Raw genomic sequence first — 19,913 nt, forward strand, 5'->3', positions numbered from 1 at the left:
TAATTCCCTGATGACAATTGACAATGCGTATTTTTTCAAGAACAGAATGGTGATTGCTAGAGGGAAGGCATAGTGTAAGGGCAAGTGGAGGGAGGTGTGATACTGTGTAACAAAGACAGTCATGGGGCCCACTGCAGTGCCTCAGTTTGTTAAGCCTCCATCTGTGGCACTGGCATCCCACATGGCTTGTATCCTGGCTGCTTCACTTCCTTTTCAGCTCTTTGCTAGTGGAACAAGCAAGCAGCAAAGGACAGGCCAGGTCCTTGGGCCCCTGCACGCTTGTGGGAGATGCAGAAAAAACTCCTGGCTTCAGATCGGCCCATGACCAGCTGAACAGTGACCTTTGCAGCCATATGGGGCCTTGCTTCTCTTGTAACTCTGCCTTTACAGTAAACAAATCTTTTTAAAAAAGAGTCAGATAGAAGTCGCAAGTTATAGTGTTTCCATAGCACAGTGGAACAACTACAGTTATATACTCTCCCCACAGTATATTGAACTGGACAGAGGAGCTCTAACATAAGAGGAAACAGAAAGCCCAGCTGACTAATTTAATCAGTCGACACTGTGTGTTCAAATATTGCAGTGCACCCTATAAAAAGTGTAAGTTTCAAGTGCTTATTACCAAATTAAAAATAACTCTTAAGGAAGCGGAGCACCATTCCTGGCGGTAGACAGGAGAGAGGTGTTAAAAACTAAAGAGGTAACACAGGGATCCAACATTGCTGGCTAAAAAGATAGGGAGAAGGGGACGGTGAACAAAGAGACAGATACAGGGCCAGAGCTGGGAAACAACAGGAAATGGATTTTTCCCAGGACTCCTATAGGAAGTCAGACCTGCTGTGCCCTGCTGTAAGATCACTGACACGTTGGACTTCTGACCAACACAGTTATAATAAACTTATAAAGCAAAAAGTCTTTGGTTTAGTGGGAACATAGGAAAGGACTATATAAACAACAACTAGATGAAAAAAATGACCATTTCCCCAACAAACACTAAATGCAACAGTAATAACAGTTATTATAAATAGTAGTATAATAATTCTTAACCATTGGTTTGACAAAAGTATAAAACAAAGTTTTAGGTTTACAGCAATACTGACATAGAGGCATTTCTTCATTTTCTTTTACTTTTCTTAATAGCAATTCCCATATATATGTCTATTTATATCTGGCTCATTTCAGTCAATATGGTATCTTCCAATGACACCCATTTTACTTGGATTGTTTTGAAACAAAATTTGTAACGATTTGCTACAGCAGCAACAGAAAAGCAATGCAACCAGCCTCTCCTACCTGGAAAAACCCTTTTCTGTCTAAAACCCAGCTTTAAAACAATTCTGTCTAGAAGATCTTCCCTGGCTCTTCAAGAAATGAATGATTTGGGGCACAGCATGGTGGCCTAGTGGCTAAACCTCACCTTGCATGTACCAGAATCCCATTTGGATCCCCTTCTCCATATCTTTATAGCCAGCAATGCTGAATCTCTGTGATACCTCGTTAACACCTCTCTCCTGTCTACCAGTTATAATCCTGGCTGCTTCACTTCCTTTCTAGTTCCCTGTTTGTGGCCTGGGAAAGCAGTAGAGGATGGTCCAAATCCCTGGTACCCTACACCTACGTGGGAGACCCAGAAGAACTTCCTAGTTCTAGGTTTCAGATCAGCTCAGCTCTGGCTGTTGGAGCCACTTGGGGAGTGAACCAGTGGATGGAAGATCTTTCTGTCTCTCTTTTTCTCTGTAAATCTGCCTTTCCAATTAAAAAAAAATCTAAAAACAAAACAAAACAAACAAATGAATGGTTATTTGAAATATTCCCAGTTATTCTACCATACTGCCACTGGGTAAGCCGCAATTATGGCATGGATAAGTCTTTTTTTTTTTTCTCCATCTTCTTTCAAGATGTTTTTCCAGAGTAAGACCATGTTCCTTACTTTAAATTTCCAATAATTAGGGAACAATAGAATTTGGTAAATATTTGCTAAATATTTGAAAAAGGACACAATGTTCTACATTCAGTCTTACTTTTTATATATGGTATATTCTTGCTGTAATTTGTCTTTTTACATCTAGTTGTGAGCTTTGCTGCTTGCAAACACAGTAACATAACTTAACAGACACTTTTAATTTATGGACTTCAGTGATGTTCATTCACATACATGTCTTCAGATATTGAACAGGTGGCTGGAAAGGGAAGGATGACAAAGTACAGGACAGGGAGCCCATGCCACCTGCTCACTACTCAGCCCCCCCAGGGCCTCCAGCCCTGGAGTAGAATGACACTAGGCCTGTTGGTTTTTCTTAACTCCCTATAACATCTCAACCAGGGAAATATGTGCTACAAAACAAACAAATAAACAAAAAACTTATGAAAAATTTAAAAAAAACCTCTGAGGATTTCTGATAATAATTTCTACCTTTTCAAAAATACCCAGTGATATTGAAATCTGAAAATTGAAAAACTAACATGGCACTTTGAAAAATCTGACCTGCTCCATGGCTGGGGACCACATAAAGTTCATTTTACTTGTGTAGCTTAGAGATTTATCATTTCATTTATACTGAAGATCTAAATCCAGGACAACAGGCTAAGGATAAGTTACTCTCTGACACTGTCATTCTTAAGGAAAGCTATAGATACAAAACTTTAGACCACTTTTTTCAACTTATCTTTCAAACAACGACTAGAAGACTGTAGGCAGAGGTGACAGAAAAATAGAAGGCAAGGGAGCTGACAATAAATGAAAGAAACAGACTAAGCAGGCTGCAAAGCAGCACAGGATCGCATTCTGTAAACACACTCGGGGGAAAGCAATGCTGATTTAAATTTACTTGTAGGGTTTCGTAGTTTAGCAGAACGTGCCATGGCAAGATCAAAGTGAGCTTGGTCTGCGTTCTCACACAAGTTGATGATTCGACACAGGCAATCAGCAGCAAACACCCTCGTGGCCCAGCGAGGTGCCACAAAGGGTTTTGATTTATCTTCTTCCCCGAGAGAGGTAAACATGGTATCGTCGTCCATCTCATCTTTCTTTTCAGATTCTTCATCTTTTCCACTACTTAATGGAGTTGCAGTGCTCATATCTACAATAACAACAACAAACACCTTAACAATCTCAGCATGACAAAAATGATGCTTTAGAAACAGCAATGTCAGATTTCTAATTTTAGAAAACATTAAATTCTCATTCTCTGGAAAACAGTAAAATTGACAAGCTTTTATTTTAGCAACCAAAAACCAGCAAGGATAACATAAACCAACTTTATATAACACACATGGTAACAGTTTTATATACTATGCTGTACTATAGAACAATTTGGGATTTTCATATATGGAAACATGGCTTGGATTTCCAAAAAGGTTTATAACACATATCCTAAAAAATAAAGATAAGTTACTAAGTTATAATATGATTTAACCATCAACATTACTGCTAGTAACTTAAATGTACAAACTAATAGGGATGCATATTTATACACAGTTCTGGGTTGCATGACATTTCAGTCAACCATAGGCCACATATTTAACTGTAGTATCATGAGATTGTAATGGAGCCAAAAAACAGTCCTCTTGCCTAGTGAAGTGATAGCCATAAAATGTCATAAAGCACAAAACACTACTTACTATTATGGTGGTGCTGGTATAATCAAATCTACTGTGTTGTCTGACAAAGGTATAGGACATGCAACTATATAAAATACATAATAGTTGAAAATGATAAAATTACGTTACTGATTTATGTGTTTACGCTGGTGTACATTTACCACAATTAGAGCATGCAGTACTTTGCTTTTTAAAACAATCTGTCATTTATGCTGGAAGTAACTGCAAACCTCTCATGCTTCGCACTCTTACTGCACATTTTCTCTTGTACCCATTTGATCCTGTGCTGTTCTGTTCATCACAGCTCCAGGAGACATAGGCCATACTGTACATGTTTGTATACATACATGTCATCTAACTTAGGTGTGTAGCAGATTATACCACTTAGCTGTTTGGACAAACAGGTTCGTATAATGATGAATTGCACAAAAATACATATCTTAGAGAATATTCTTGCCATTAAGTGACCTTCTGATTGAATATCTCTATTTCCACCTCAATCAGACGTAAAACAATTTTTGTCACTTTAAAAACATAGATTACATACATACCACTAGAAGCTGCCAGAACATCCTTACAAAGCATTAACCAGTGAGAAAGTTTTTCCACTGCTAGTGATGAAAGCATATGTCCCAAAGTGTCATGAATATCAGAACATAATTTTCGATCTGTTTCCCGGTCTAGCATTCCGAAAAGGAGTCCCTCAAGTCCAGTTTCTGTGATATTCACACCTTGGTGCCGGCAATGGATACCACTTCGAGAACTAAATCCAGGTACAAAAGGATTAACATCTGAAAAGCAATTTTTGCAAAATAAAGTTAAGCGGTATCTTGTTATATTTTCCATGTTATAACTGAGATAAAGACCAACTCTTACATGCACTTTTTTTTTTAAAGATTTATTTTATTTTTATTGGAAAGGTGGATATACAGAGAGGAAGATCTTCCATCCGATGATTCACTCCCCAGGCGGCCGCAATGGCTGGAGCTGAGCCAATCCGAAGCCAGGAGCCTCTTCCGGGTCTCCCACACGGGTGCAGGGTCCCAAAGCTTTGGGCCATCCTGAACTGCTTTCCCAGGCCACAGGCAGGGAGTTAGATGGGAAGTGGGGCTGCCAGGATTAGAACCGGCGCCCATATGGGATCCTGGGTGCGCAAGGCGAGGACCTTAACCACTGTGCCAATCGCGCTGGGCCCTCTTACATGCACTTTTAAAAAAAAACCAACAAACTACATACACTATTTAACTATTGCTTTTAGAATATAATTTAATCTACAACAAGGGTACAACCTTTTTAAAAAAATATCATTATTTTCTGAGATATTGTAACAAATCACCAGGAAATGCACACAGAATATTTATTCTAATACAAAAGGCATGGGAAAGAGCAACACTTTGAAATATACTTAATGAACATAAAATTGTTATTTTGTTAAAAGATTTGGAACTATATCAGTCTCATAGTTCAGAGTTTTTTAATTTACAAATCCACAGGCTACAAGTGGAATGCATTCCAGCATTTCATTTAAAGATAAAGGCATTTGGCAGCCAAGACATCACTTAGGACAAGCACATTTCATAAGGAAGTGCCTGGCTGGAAGTCCTGGCTTCGTCTCTGATTCCACTCCCCTGCTAACGCCTACCCTGGACAGCAGTACGAGACGACGAGACGACAGCTCAAGTCCTTGGGTCCCTGCTGGACTCCTGACTTCAGCCTGGCCCAGGTCCAGATGCTATAAGCATCTGAGGAATGAACCAGTAGACACAAAATTTCTGTTTCTGTCTGTATCTGCCTTTCAAATATATACATAAAAATTAAAAAGCAAAAAGCCTGGAAACTTGTATCCACCCCTAAGATAATTCTGTCTGAGATATCCTCCAGAGTTGGTGGAAGTATCCTGATACTAAATGCTATTAATTTTCTTAAAGTAACAAACATTTTTAAATGGCAAAAATGCAAGATACCAAAAAATTTACATTGGAATTTTTTTTTAAATTTTATTTGAAAAGCAGGTATACAGACAGGAGAGACAGAAAGATCTTCTGTCCACTGGTTCACTCCCCAGGTGGGCACAATGGCTAGAAGTGAGCTGATCTGAAGCCAGGAGCCAGGAGCTCTTCCACGTCTCCCACACGGGTGCATGGTCCCAGAGCTTTGGGCCACCCTCCATTGCTTTCCCAGGCTACAAGCTGGCAGCTGGATGAGACGTAGAGCAGCCAGGACATGATACAGCTTCCACATGAGATCCCAGTGGATGCAGGGTGAAGATTGAGCCATTTGGCTCTCGCATCAGGCCCTACATAGGATTTTTAAAGTGATAATTGTTTTATCTAAAGAATCAAAAGTAAAAAAAAATCAGAAATACAGAGGCTGATACTAAGTAATAGCAGGCTGAATCTCTGTCTGTAGTGCCAGTATTTCATTAGGGCAACAGTTTGAGCTCCAGCTGCCATACTCCAATCCACACCCTGCTAACGGCCTGGGAAGGCAGGGGAGGATGAACCAAGTCCTTGGGCCCGGAACCCAGGTGGGAGACCCGGAGGAAGACCTGGCACCTGGCTTCCGACAGGCACAGCTTCAGCCTCTGCAGCCATTTTGGGAATGACAGCAGATGGAAGACCTGTCTATCTCTGTGTCTCCTCTCTTTCAAATAAAAATAAATTCACTTTTCAAAATAAAGAAATCTTTTAATAATAAGAAATGTGGCCATACCTCAACCCACTAAAATATTGTTTATTAAATAACAGGCATTCAAACTGTGAAAGTGCAAAGTACAAGTGACTGACCAAGAAGGGCACTTACTGGCACCACTGCTCTCCTTGTCCCCAGCATTCTTGGCTAGGCTCATGGCATATTCACACACTTCAGCCGCTTCTCGCTGTGCGAGCTGCCGCAGACATGCCACAGCTGCTCGTCGCAGCAGCAGATGGGAACTACATAAATGAACCTGTAAAGCAGAACAGTTTCAGGCTGTAATTCTTGACTCTTATTTGCTGAATGAGCACATATTAACACCTTATATGAAAAGAGACTCTTGATTTAACAACTTTACTTGTTTAAGATACAGTCAAATAATGACCTTTTAGGAAAACACTCATGTCAGCAAGTGTACAAAAAAACCTATTAGCAGCCAAAATTACAAATATTCTTAGCTGAAAATCCAGAAGGATCTTTGGAACATCCTTTATTACACATGATCCTGTTAACTCTGCCTTTAAAATTTTTCAAGAACATATAAGTCAAATGTGATGAATCAAAAGTATAGAGCAGAGTATTTATTAATGCAAGGTAACAAAACCAAACCAACATAAACATAAAAGAATTGCAAAATGTGCTGGGTTTTTTGGCAAAGTTTTTTTTTTTAATCTTAATTCCTGAAAGAATCGATACACTGGGGTGGGCATTGTGGTGCCGTAGGTTAAGCAGCCATTTGGGATATCTGCATATCATATTAGCCTGTGGAATTACATCAAGTAAATAAACATGTAAATATATGAAAAGAGAAAATCTGGCATTAATAACATGTTCTATTGACTTCTCTTCCTGAAGATGACGACATTTTGGCACTGAACATACACAGAAAGTTTAAACATGTTCACATTAAATGGGATACAATGGCCACTCTAACTCACACAATTGGAAAATATAAATGACAAAAAATAAGTGAAGTAGACCAGCATGAACATCTCATTTAGCAACAATTACAGGGAACAGCAATCAAGACAATCCACACAACAAATGTTGACTGGCAGAGCCAATGTGAAAGAAATAAAACAGTTTATAAATTGTTTTTACAAGCTAATTTCAGTGAATCTATAGTGTACTTTTCTTTTTCATTTTAACATCTGTGATACTAGAAGTGCCAAGTACAATCGACAGTATCTTACAGTCCCTGTTTTTATGGGAAGATAATCCTTTAAAATGATATCATGGTTATAAACGCTAAGATATGAGTGAATTCAATCTTGAATTCTTTACCGATTTTTACCTACTTGTCTCTACAGTTTGTTGCCAACTTACAGGACCTGACTTGCTAATTTTTAACTTTATGATTGTGCAGAAGTGGCAACATTTAGAAGAAGCTTAGTTTGAACTTTCACCTCTTCCTGTGTTTGTAAGTGGTACATAGAATACCATCTCACAATGTCGGGCACAAGATTACATGGGCAGAAAACCCAACACGCACCAGTCTACTGTAGTGCTGCTATGATATTCAGCAGAGTAAGTGGATTGGTTTATGATATTTTCAATTTACAATGCTTTATTAGGATGTACTCAATGACAATAAAGGAGCATCTGTACTTACAGTTCAACACTTTATTTATTCATGGTAAAGTAGAATAAATATGACATTCATATATAATAAACCTTCCAATATTCAGTGATCTTCAAAAATATTTTGTATTTGTACATAAAGTTTAGACTTGTTGATTTTTGTAAAATCTTTTAGGATTCTGTGTGGTACAGTACTAAATTTATACATAGATATAGGGAGAGCTGGCTTCAAAAGTTCACAAACTACTGCTCTTCATTTAATTAGGTCTTCATTTTATCAACGTTTTATAGCTTTCGGGAAAAAAATTGCTAGACACCTTTGGTTACATACATTTGACTATTTTTGATACTGTTGCTACTTATATCTAAATTTTTCATTTTTAATGATTCGCTAATGCATATAACAATATAACCTTTGATACAATTATGGATTTGTGTCCTTGTGCTCATTTTAAGTCTTTTTTTACTTTATGAAGTTTGAATGAGTAAAGCCTTCTGATCTGTCAATGTGCACATAATCTTGACATCCATTTCAAGCTGTCATTTCATTTGATGCCAATAAAAGTCAAAGATGACTATTTCATGCCGACACTTAGTAGCAAATGGCATCAGGACACTCAGGGCTTAGTTTGCTAAAACATTTTAAGTCATTTTCTTTAAGTCACTTAATTTCTCTTCAGAAGTGTTTTCACTTCAAAAGAAAAATACTAATGTCATCGTCAAGAATCCTTTATGACGTTGTATTGGATACAGGACGAAATTCAAGAGCAGTTTTATCAGGCTGTGTCTGCAGGGAAGATGACACAGTCACTGTCTGCTCGAGGAGTTACTCCACGTTGTTCACAGAAAAGTTCATGCTTCGTCGGCAGGTGCGCTGCTTCAGCCCTGCTCCTTTCCCCACAAAGCAGCTCCCGGCTTTCCATCTGCACACAGCTCCACCCAGGTGTCTGACTGGGGTAGAACATGTCCTGTTCTAAGACGATAATTTAAGTGCTGACATAGGCCTAATCTATGCAACCTCTCCATCAAAAGTATACTGCAACTACTATATTTTTAGGTAAGACAAAAATTTAAGATAATTCTGCCTCATTTTTAGGAGGATTTCAAAGGCAAATACTTCATAATGCTTTTCTGTCTGGGGCTTGCTGCCCTACTAGACAATGAAAACAAAAATAAACTATACTTTGTATATATAGATATATGACACTTACATAAATACATATATATTACATTTTCAACCTAAAGTAGGAATAACAATCAAAAACCAAAGTCTATAATTACGCTGGTAAGGCCTATTTACTTTCATTTATGTTAATGGGAAGGCAGCAGCAATAACAGCTACATATTCACTGACCATATATAGTACCATTCTGTGCAACCTTGTATTTATTTGGAACGGTGCAATGCCAAAAAAAACTTTGGCAGAAAAAAGAGAGAAGCGTTTTTTTTCATTACAATGATAACATTGAATGTCAGTATCTTTCACTGCCAACTCCTAAAATTATCCCAGATGACATGCATGCCGATGTGCAAGAGTAATTCTCTCAGCACAGAAGAATGAGTAACTGTGGCCACATGACAGCAAAAGCAATTGCCTACCGGGACAAAAATCTCAGAAATTCAAAGTGGTACATGCTCTTTAGGAAATACACTTAACAGCTCTGTTGTCATACAAACTTACTACTTCATATTATTTAACAAAGGCTACTATGATTACATCATGTAATAAAGATTACACTCGAAAATCTGCTAAAAAAAATCACATATATTAATACATAATTGCTCTGAATGTATCTTACCAATTTGGATAAACCTGTGTGTAGACTGTTTTTGAAAATGTCAAAAGGTTGGCATAAGCAGAGGGCTGAGAGGCTTTCGGCAACGCAGCAACAAGACAACAGTCTGAATGGCCTTTCCTTCCTCTTCGGTCTGCAGGACATTTCTACTAGTTCTCCTTTCCACCAGCTGCCTGCACATTCCCTACTGAGTCACAGGAAGATTCAGAAAAGTGCTCCCTCCAGCCTTAACAATCTCTCTTGTGGCCTAGCGGCTAAAGTCCTTGCCTTGAACGCGCCAGGATCCCATACTGGCACCAGTTCTAATCCTGGCAGCTCCACTTCCCATCCAGCTCCCTGCTTGTGGCCTCGAAAAGCAGTCAAGGATGGCCCAATGCTTTGGGACCCTGCACCCGTGTGGGAGACCCGGAAGAGGTTCCTGGTTCCTGGCTTCGGATGGGCTTAGCATTGGCCGTTGCGCTCACTTGGGGAGTGAATCATCGGATGGAAGATCTTCCTCTCTGTCTCTCCTCCTCTCTGTATATCTGACTTTGTAATAAAAATAAATAAAAAAAAAAACAAACAAAAAACAATCTCATGTCTACTAAGAAATCAGCCTGGAGCCATGACCTTACTATAACACAGAGAAAACTCATTTAGCTTCCTGTGGCTTATTGATAGCCTCCACTGAGATAAAGATATGTGTTACTGTTTTATCAGACCCTCAAAAATGTGATCCACTTTAGAATATCAACCTAGCAGCATTATAAGTAAGAAAAAGACAGTGATGAGTGGAACCAAATTAGTGAGGTTGTGCATACTCACCAATTCTGTCAGTGTCTGTGTAAGCTGTATCAGACACACAGGCTCATCTCAGGAGCGTTTCCTGTGCCCTCAGATCTTGTCTCACACAATGGTTTTTGGTATAATGCTGACTGAATATGTGGTTACAGAACGCAATCTAATATTTACCATTAGTTGACTATTTTCCTTGTGCATGTTCTTGGTAAATATTTTTTTAAATTAATTTATTTTATGATATAGTTTTGTAGGCTCAGGGATTTTCTCACTCCCCTTCCCAATTTTTCTTTCCCTACTGATTTCCCCTATATTATTTCAATAGTATAGTCCTTCAAAAACAGTTATAAGTCCATCATTCTGCTATTTAAGTGGGTAAATGTTTCTTATATATTTAGATTTTGTCTTGTGGCTCAAAAAACTGCACTGATGGTCTAGGGTTGAGTTATTTATCCCCAGTCTGTGGTAAAATATGTATAAATATTGTTATGTAAAACAAAATATAGTGTATCATATTTAATATCTAATTAGTTTAATTCTTTTACCTCATCCTGGATAATCTCCATTCACTCCAACAATATCTTCCACTGCAGTATCTTTCTGTCTAAATATCAGCCTCCTCCCATCTGTCTTCCTCTGTATTCAAAATTTCCCAGTATATCATTTTTAGCACTGCCTCTATTTCTCTTACCTATTTGTCCCTTAATCTACTTGGCCAAAGTCCAAGTCTGAATGTATCAAAGTCTCTTGATTTTTAATGCCCGTGCCTAAGCCGTCTGCAGGTGTTGGAGAAAACTCACAGGCAGGTGGACTCACCCCATCGTAAGTCACACGATGGAGCCAAGAAGGTGTCAACACTGCTCCCGCACCCTCTGTGCCACCACAGATGATGGTATTTACCCAGGCAGCTCAAGCTCCCACCTCTTACTTTCTTCAACGTCAGACCACCTTCTCTGCCCTTCATTAACAGCACTGGACCTTCCTGTTCACTTAAGAACATGGTAGTCAATAACTAATAATTCCCTTAACTTCCAATCACCAAATAACGAGGCCCACCAAATAGCTACACTCATCCCCTCCTCCTCTTCCATGTTGCACTGAAAGTGATTTCTCCATCTTTACGCTGTGGAAACTCGATCCCATCAGAACTCCTGAATTACTCCCTCCCTGACGCACATCTATAACAAGCCCACTCTTGACCCCTACCATCAGTTTCCCATGCTCACCTGCTTTCCTTCACTGCCACTTTTCTGAAGAGCAACATCTGAAAGCAAAGCCTTTGGCTCTAATTGTTCAACATTTAAACCTGCTCAAGTCTCATTTTCTTAGGAGAAAAACAATCTTTGCTGGGCCTTCATCCCCTTGAACTACTGTCCCCAGCTTCTCCTTTATAAAGTTCTGGAAAGGAATTTCTGTTCTTACTTTAACCCAATGTCCTTGGGATTGCATTTGCACAACTCTACCAGATGAACTCTAACTAAGGAGATCACATGACCAAATTCAAAGCTCACATTGTGCCTTTCACCTCATTTGCTTTCCTGCCAATGTTTGAATCAGCTGACTATTCTTCTACTCCATTTGAACTCTATGAACAACGTGATTTCTATTTTCCATGACTGTTTCTTACTGGGTTTTTTTTCACTCCTGTTTTTTCTTTCCTAGATTTCATACGCAGGATTCGGCACTCTCTTCCCCTTGATCTCATCTACTCTGATGTCTTTATTTGCTGTTCGGATGTTTATTCTGGACAAATTTACCTTTAGCAAAATTTATCATTTCTGAATTCTAGACCCATGTAATTAAATATCCACATGTCTGCAACAAAAGTAAGGACATCCACTTTTTCCAACCTTCCCTCAATGGTTCTATATCTGGAAATTACTATGCTAAAGTCAGAAATGTAGGCTGCATCTGTCTCCCTTCCCCAGGACCCAATGAACCAACAAAATATCAATCTTTCTTCCTAAATATCACGCAAATCCATTTATTTTCACTGCTATCAATATAGAGCAAATCATATTTCTCCTAGAACATCATTCATTCTTACCATGTAAAATTATTTTCTAATACACAAGAAGGAAATGCAGTAAGTTCAAATCTAATTATATCATTCCACATTGGAATATCTTCTGTTGATTATACCATTACTTATACAATAAAGTTCAACATTTAACACGTTCAAATGTTTTGCATGGTCTATCAACTTGTTATCTGCCCAACCTTATTTTGAACTCCTCTTCATAAGCACTACACTTCTTTCTTGCTCTTAAACACACATATTAACTGGCTTCTTAAATGTGTCATACTCATTCCCATTGGGAGCCTTTCATTCTTTTCTCCCTCTGATTAAAAAGAAATGCATCTACTATAATAGTATGTTCTTTAGCAAGCAAATTGCTATTTATATTGCAACTCGTGCTTTAAATATTTCTTTTTAAGGAAAATCTTCTCTGAATGGCTGGGATACACATTAATACAATATTTTCTAATAAGAAAACTTTGTAAAGAAATACTATTGTCTATTATTCCTATAAAGTGAAAACTTCAATTTGATAGAGACAATCTTGTCTCATTCAGTATCTCCAGTACCTTGATTGGTATCTCACATATAGCTATCAATAAATATTTCTGCAATGAATAAATTAACAAAAAACTTCACAAATAAAGTGCTAAAATACAAATTTTCAGAAGTTACTAATCAAAGGTTAGGAGTGGGAAAGACTAAAAATGTTACATATTCTTAATCAAGAAACAAAATAGAAAGATTTTTAAGCCAGGGTCAGCAAGAGAGGAAACTGGTTACCAATGGGTACTGTTAATTTTAAATTTTAGGAAAAATAAGCTCTAATGTTTTATTAATTCATGATTTATTAAAAAAAAACAAAAAAGCACAGCAAAACGGGTAAGCATTTGCCTCCTATGTCAGAGAGCCCGGATTTGATGCCCAGCTCCGCTGTCAATGCAGGTCCCCAGAGCCAGCGGTTCCAGCTCAGGTGGGTGGATCCAGGCCATCACATGACACACCTAGACAGAGTTCCCGATTGGCTGCCACTGCCAGGATATGGGAAGTAAGAAACAAGGGAATGGGAGCTCTGCTGTTCGTCTCTCTCTTTCTTGGAATGAACCCACGATGGGAACACTTTTCTCTCTCTTTTCCACCCTACCCCCCTACTATGTATTTTTCACAATAATCACTCCATTAATTTAAAGAGCTAGAAGAAAGTTTAAAATGTTGTTACCACAAAGAAATTTAAAATGATTGAGAAAATAGATACACTTTCTATGACTTGACATAGTGTATACCTGTATTAAGACATCACATGGTACTGCATAATATGCATAATTACATGTTAATTAAAAACATGCAAGTACAAAATATTCAAAAAAAATCTTTTTCATAAAAGGTAACAGGGGCAAGCAATGAACAAAATGAACAATCACAAACTGACTATGAAGCTGAAATTCTGTCATTCACACTCCAGGAAACTTACTTGTTTTGGTCACTTTGGTCTTTCAGGGAAGAAGCTGGGGAGAGCCCTGTATAAATCAAGAATCAGAGAGCTTCGTACTTACACAAAGGCTAGGAACGAGACTAGAGAGGTTGACATGTCGTGGTGCAAACATGTGAAGCTGCTGTAGGCAGGAGATGGCAGCTGCCTGAACCAGAGAATCTGAATGGTCCTGGGTTATTGCACATCCCACCAAACAAGAGGAACGAATTGTAGAAATTGTAGCTGCATTCCCTTGTATATAAACAAAATACACAAAATAATTATTTTGCTATTAAAGATATTCCAAGAAAATAAATATCTTTTAAATCACATTTCCTTTTGGTTACTATTGATTGCTTAAAAAACAAAGTCAACAAAGGCCATAGAAATGAACTCTACAACAACAGCATCTGGATGACAACAATGCAACTCTTAGATTTAGATCCTTTATGAATTCAATCATAAATAACACCACCTTTCAAAACCATCATTATTTTACTTGAAATAGTAGATGATTTACTCTTCTCTGGTTATCTTTCAACCAATATATTTTTCTAAGATTTATTTATTTTTATTGCAAAGGTAGATGTACAGAGAAAAGGCAAGACAGAGAGAAACATTTTCTATCTACTGGTATACTCCACAAAAGGCTGCAATGGCCAAAGCTGGGCCAATCCAAGTCAGGAGCCAGGAACTTTTTGGTTTCCCACACATGGACAAGGCCCTAAGAATTTGGGTCATCCTGCACTGCTTTCCTTGGCCATAAATTGCGAGCTGAACCAGAAAGGGAGCAGCTGGGACATGAGCCAGCATCCACATAGGATGCTGGTTCATGCAAGTGGAGGATTAGCCGGTTCAGCCATCACACCAGCCCCTCAACTAATAACAATCACTTCTACTATGTAATAACTTCAAATCCTGTTTGCTTAATAAGATTAATGACAATTTTTTTAGAGATAAGTAGGGAATATAAATACATGCTTTCTATAGTAATTTAATTGCCAAGTATTCCATTTAAAAGATCTTGCTACTGTAAAAGAATATATATACTAACCAATTAAAGAAATCACAAAGTCACATAAAAATCATGCTCTAGTTTTATATGCATTGCTTCATCGCCATCATTTCAGAAAAGCTGGTGAACAACTATGCTTAATCAAAACCACATATTCCTATCTTTGCCCAAAAAGAACTTTGTATTCAAAGAAGAAACCTGTCCAAATTTTTTTTTCCAATTCTTAGCATTCATAAGATGTTTTACGTTCTTTTTTGCTTAAAACCCTACCCAAATGAGGGAACTAGAGCAAAAGGTTAAGAAAACAGGCACAGGGAACTCACTAATGACAGACAAGCACATGCATCAGTCCTAACCTCTCCCAGCTTCAGCACTGCATCTGTAAAATGGACATGATATCTGTACATTATTAGAATTAAGTGAGGTAAAGAATACAAAAAGCTTAATCCATGAAAAGTATCTGACATAGTACAGATGGAAAAAAAAGGAAACTGAAATTGAAAATTGAAAGTGCTCGGAATTTTCAGGATACATTTTCAATAGTTTGCTTATGTGAACATTTACTTTAATCATCAGGAAAATGAGTTCAACAGAATCGAGTGGTAGGAACACAGGCTGCTGCACTGTAGCTGTGTCCATAATGTAAGTGATTATCTTCTCTGATCTTGTTATTTCATGACAAATCAGGTAATTATTAGCTACCTGTGGTAGTGGTTTTCAAAGTAGGGTCCTAATTCTTAGAGTTACAAATCAGTGAGGCAGAGTCCACAAGGAGTAGTGGATGGTACCACCGGCCAAAGGGATTCCACTTTACTTGTTTTCAAGTACAATTTTATTTAGAAATGCTTTCCCTGCTAAAACTGGGAAAAACATTGTCAGGTCCTAAGTCTGTGGTAGGAAACACACGTGAAAAGCTTGAGTTCCAGGTTGTTAGTAAATGAAAAGAATTCAGTACATTGTAATTATTATTATCACAACACTTCTTCAGGAAGCTGGAAGACAATAGTGCTATGTACTCACCTTGCAGTTCAGGGCCAACCGTAGTTATGATGGCACCCAAGCATCTACCCAAGCACTGATGCACTTCTGTATGCGAGGGTGGAACTGTCAACAGTAAGGTAAGAACTAGAGACAATGTTGGTTCCACATATCCACGATACATTGGGCCACTAGAATCCACTATCAAAGCAAGCGAATGAAGAGACCAAGTCTAGAAAAAAATACAATTATATTTTGCTTGTAAGGAATAGTTAGGGTATACTAAATTGGGTATAATTAGTTGTTTAAGGCATATACTATTGATAATTTTCTGCAAATCAGAATGAGCCTATGGATCAAGATTATAGGATATTTTCACACATCTTTGTCCCTCCATGTGGATATACATAAATACACACATGTGTGTACACATATATGTATTTGTGTATATATGTGCATATATACAAATATATATGTACACATACATACATATATATACGTCTCAGTAGAAATAGCAAAAACAAAAAGTTCAACAACTGAAGATTCCTACCAACGACCCAGCAACTGATTGGATAACAGAATCTTTTTATACGGGTCTGGCGTGGTAGCCTAGCAGCTAAAGTCCTTACCTTGCATGCGTTGGGATCCCATATGGGTGCTGGTTCTAATCCTGGTGGCCCGCTTGCCATCCAGCTCCCTGCTTGTGCCCTGGAAAGCAACTGAGGACGGACCAAAGCCTTGGGACCCTGCACCCGCATGGGAGACCTGAAAGAAGTTCCTGATTCCTGGCTTCGAATCAGCTTGGTTTTAGCTGTTGTGGCTACTTAAGAGAGTGAACCAGTGGATGGAAAATCTTTCTGTCTCTCCTTTCTGTATAAATCTGCCTTTCCAATAAAAATGAATAAATCTTTAAAAAAATATTTTACATGCAATTAAAAAGTTCATAAAACAGAAAGACTCTAATACATTTTTCTTAACAATTTGTCAGAGTTCTCATTTCATTTAATAGTACAAATAATTTTCAATACCATTTTAAAATCAGCAATGTTATACCTGCACTTCAGGAGATGTTCCATCTTGTGCTAGAGCCAGTAAAATGCTGACACTGGTCTTCAGATGCTGTCCGGAGCCGATACCTCCAACATAACGGTGCAAGCACCCAAGGGCCAAAGAGTGGCCAGTCCTGGATACAACATCTCGAGCTGATTTCAACCTGAAAAGATTACTACAGTTCAGGGATTGATTTCTTTATTTGCCTATTATTGTAACAAGCTATGTGTCACTAAAAACTGGGATTTATTCTGAAAATCATAAAAAGATTAGAATCATGATTCATTCCCAAGCAAATGTATCAATTTAGTCTTTGATACAAGCCACTTGAGAGAAAATCTAACAGCCTTCTAGCTTTTAATACTACTATTGAAAAACCAAGAACTATCTGAACCTTACTTTCATAATTGTTTCTAAAATAAAATATTAATTGGTTTAGACAATATATATTTAAAAACTATCTGCTTTCACAGAATTTCATAAAACATTTCCATATGAAAAATTCACCATACTTATATATTCAAACTCTTTAATATGAGCAAATTCTTTTTCTTTGTGACATACATTTTAAATTCTCTTCATGTAGTATACTAAATAAATCTCACATACAGAGAATACAAAATTTCAGTATGATAGGTGGAATATGTTTAGGAAAGCCCTTGTATAATATGCTGAATATAGTAACTTACATAATGAAATTGCTGAAATATATTTTAAATGTTTACACAGACACACTTGCACAAATGTGAGATCATGAATTAATCTAGCCATTCCACAACATAAATTCCATCACACTGCATATCATATAGCTGGTTTTTATGTAAAAATGAAAAATATTAGTACTTATACAACAAAATATAGACAGTAGATCACTGGGCTATAAATTTGGGGTATTTCTACTTTTACTTATATTTTGCTATATTTAATTGTTTCCAAAAGTACAGAATTCATTAATCTACTTGAAGCTACTACTTGCCTACTTTGTGTTAACCGTTGTTGAAGAAATTGGGCTTATGAGCTAATTATAAAAGCCAAGTACAAATCCTCTGGAGGGTACCATCTTTGTAAATATTAATTAATTTGAAAAAGTTAAGAGATTCCATCCATTGGTTCATTACTGAAATGGTTGGTATGGCTTGAGGTGGGCCGTACCTGAGCCAGGAGCTTCTTCTGGGTCACTCACATAGGTACAGGGGATCAAACACATCGGAAGGCCTTTGTGGCTTTCCCGGGGAGCTGCATCACAAATGGAATAGCCAGGTCTCAAAAACAACATGTGTGTGAGATACCCATGCCATGAGTGCTGATTTTAACTGCAATTTCACAGTGCCAGCCCTGGGCATCTTCTTTTTAATATTACAGTTAATTAACCCTGGCATGATAGCCTAGTGCCTAAATTCTTGCCTTGCAAGCACCGGGATCCCATATGGGCACCAGTTCACATCCTAGCTGCTCTACTTCCCATCTAGCTCTCTGCTAATGTGCCTGGGAAAGTAGCAAAACATGCCCAAATATTTGGCTAACTGCCACCTATATAAGACAGCCTGATGAAGTTCCTGGCTTTAGCATGGCCATCTTGGGAGTGAATCAGCAGATGAAACAGATCTCTCTCTGTCTCTCCATTCCTTTAATTCTTGCAAATAAATAAATAAATCTGTTTTAAAAGAAGAAAAGGGCGCTGCTAAATAACTGTGAGCATTTATAACAGCTGATTCTAAAACTTGAATAATCAAGAAAAATAATGATTTGGGTACGAGAATACAAAACTGAGGTCGTTAGTAACAGTTTTCCTGACTCCATACGTAACACTGGGAAGCTGGGTTAGAATCCCTATTATGCTAAAAATGAATTGTACTCTACAACTTCTCCTGATTAAATAATTTAAGCAATTGCTGAACCAAAAACTAAGATCTTTATTAAAAAATGCCCCACAGTACTATCACACGCTATACCACATGGAAAACAGTTTATAATTGCTAATTTACAAGAAACTTCCTTGTTAGTAAGGAGGCACCACTTACTTGTCAAAGCTGTACTGGGCCATCCTGGCAATGAAAGTGGCTTCTCCAACCACCTGAGCCATTCTTCCCAGGGCTTCCCCAGCTGCACAACGTAAAATGGGGTTGGGGTTGTCGAGAGCGCCCATGACCAGCGTCAGTGCAGATTTACGCACTTCCTCAGGGCCTAGAGTACTTTTGTTTTCAGCTAAGCCCTACATTGATAACAAAATAAATGATGCTGATTATGGGCAATGCATAATTCAGACTAAATAAGGGAAAAATATCTTTTAATATTTTAACAAACATTGCTAAAAAATTCGTACATTGTTTCTTCAATTTTCACATGCATATATAATATAATGTACCTTAAAACAGCAGTTATTAACTTGATAGTAATCACTTTCCTAAATATGATTTCAGAACATGATGTATAAGACAGCCAAGGTCTGTCAGCATGGAAATCAACCACCGCTGGGAGTCTTTCTATTCAAGAACTGATACAAGTTGCATTCATACATAAAGGATGCTGTATTATTAAATCAACTACTCTATTAGAATTTATTACTTTAACTTGGAGAAAAAGATTGAAAGGAATGAGAAACACTGACTATAAAATTCCACAGAAGACAATCACATCTTAAAAATGCAGTCAATATACATTTAAAGACAAAATGAGGCAAAATAATTAGCACATGAATATGGATCATTTGTTCACACTAAATGTTAGTAATTCTGTTCTAGCTATACTTACTTTCCTGAAATTTAATTTATTCAACACCAAAAAATGTAAGTTTAGGCACTTAAAAAAATGTCAGCCATGGGCCTGGCATGGTGGCCTAACAGCTAAAGTCCTCGCCTTGCACACATCACACACACGGGGATTCCGTATGGGCACTGGTTCTAATCCCGGCAGCCTTGCTTCCCACTCAGC

General features: G+C 37.8%; 1 protein-coding gene across 1 annotated transcript in view; it reads right to left on the reverse strand.

Moving 5' to 3' along the window:
- Positions 1-19,913, reverse strand: part of HEATR5B (HEAT repeat containing 5B) — a 78,620-nt gene that overhangs the window by 33,650 nt on the left and 25,057 nt on the right. The window contains exons 18-24 of the mRNA XM_040993072.1: positions 19,004-19,194; positions 16,986-17,145; positions 15,975-16,164; positions 14,022-14,191; positions 6,403-6,547; positions 4,152-4,391; positions 2,829-3,080 (exon numbers count right to left, since the gene is read on the reverse strand). Coding sequence (XP_040849006.1) covers positions 2,829-3,080; positions 4,152-4,391; positions 6,403-6,547; positions 14,022-14,191; positions 15,975-16,164; positions 16,986-17,145; positions 19,004-19,194 — 1,348 coding nt within the window. The remainder of the gene's footprint in view (positions 1-2,828; positions 3,081-4,151; positions 4,392-6,402; positions 6,548-14,021; positions 14,192-15,974; positions 16,165-16,985; positions 17,146-19,003; positions 19,195-19,913) is intronic.

Source organism: Ochotona curzoniae, unplaced genomic scaffold, assembly GCF_017591425.1.
Source record: "Ochotona curzoniae isolate NIBS_2020 unplaced genomic scaffold, NIBS_Ocur_1.0 contig_883, whole genome shotgun sequence".
NCBI classification, from domain to species: domain Eukaryota; kingdom Metazoa; phylum Chordata; class Mammalia; order Lagomorpha; family Ochotonidae; genus Ochotona; species Ochotona curzoniae.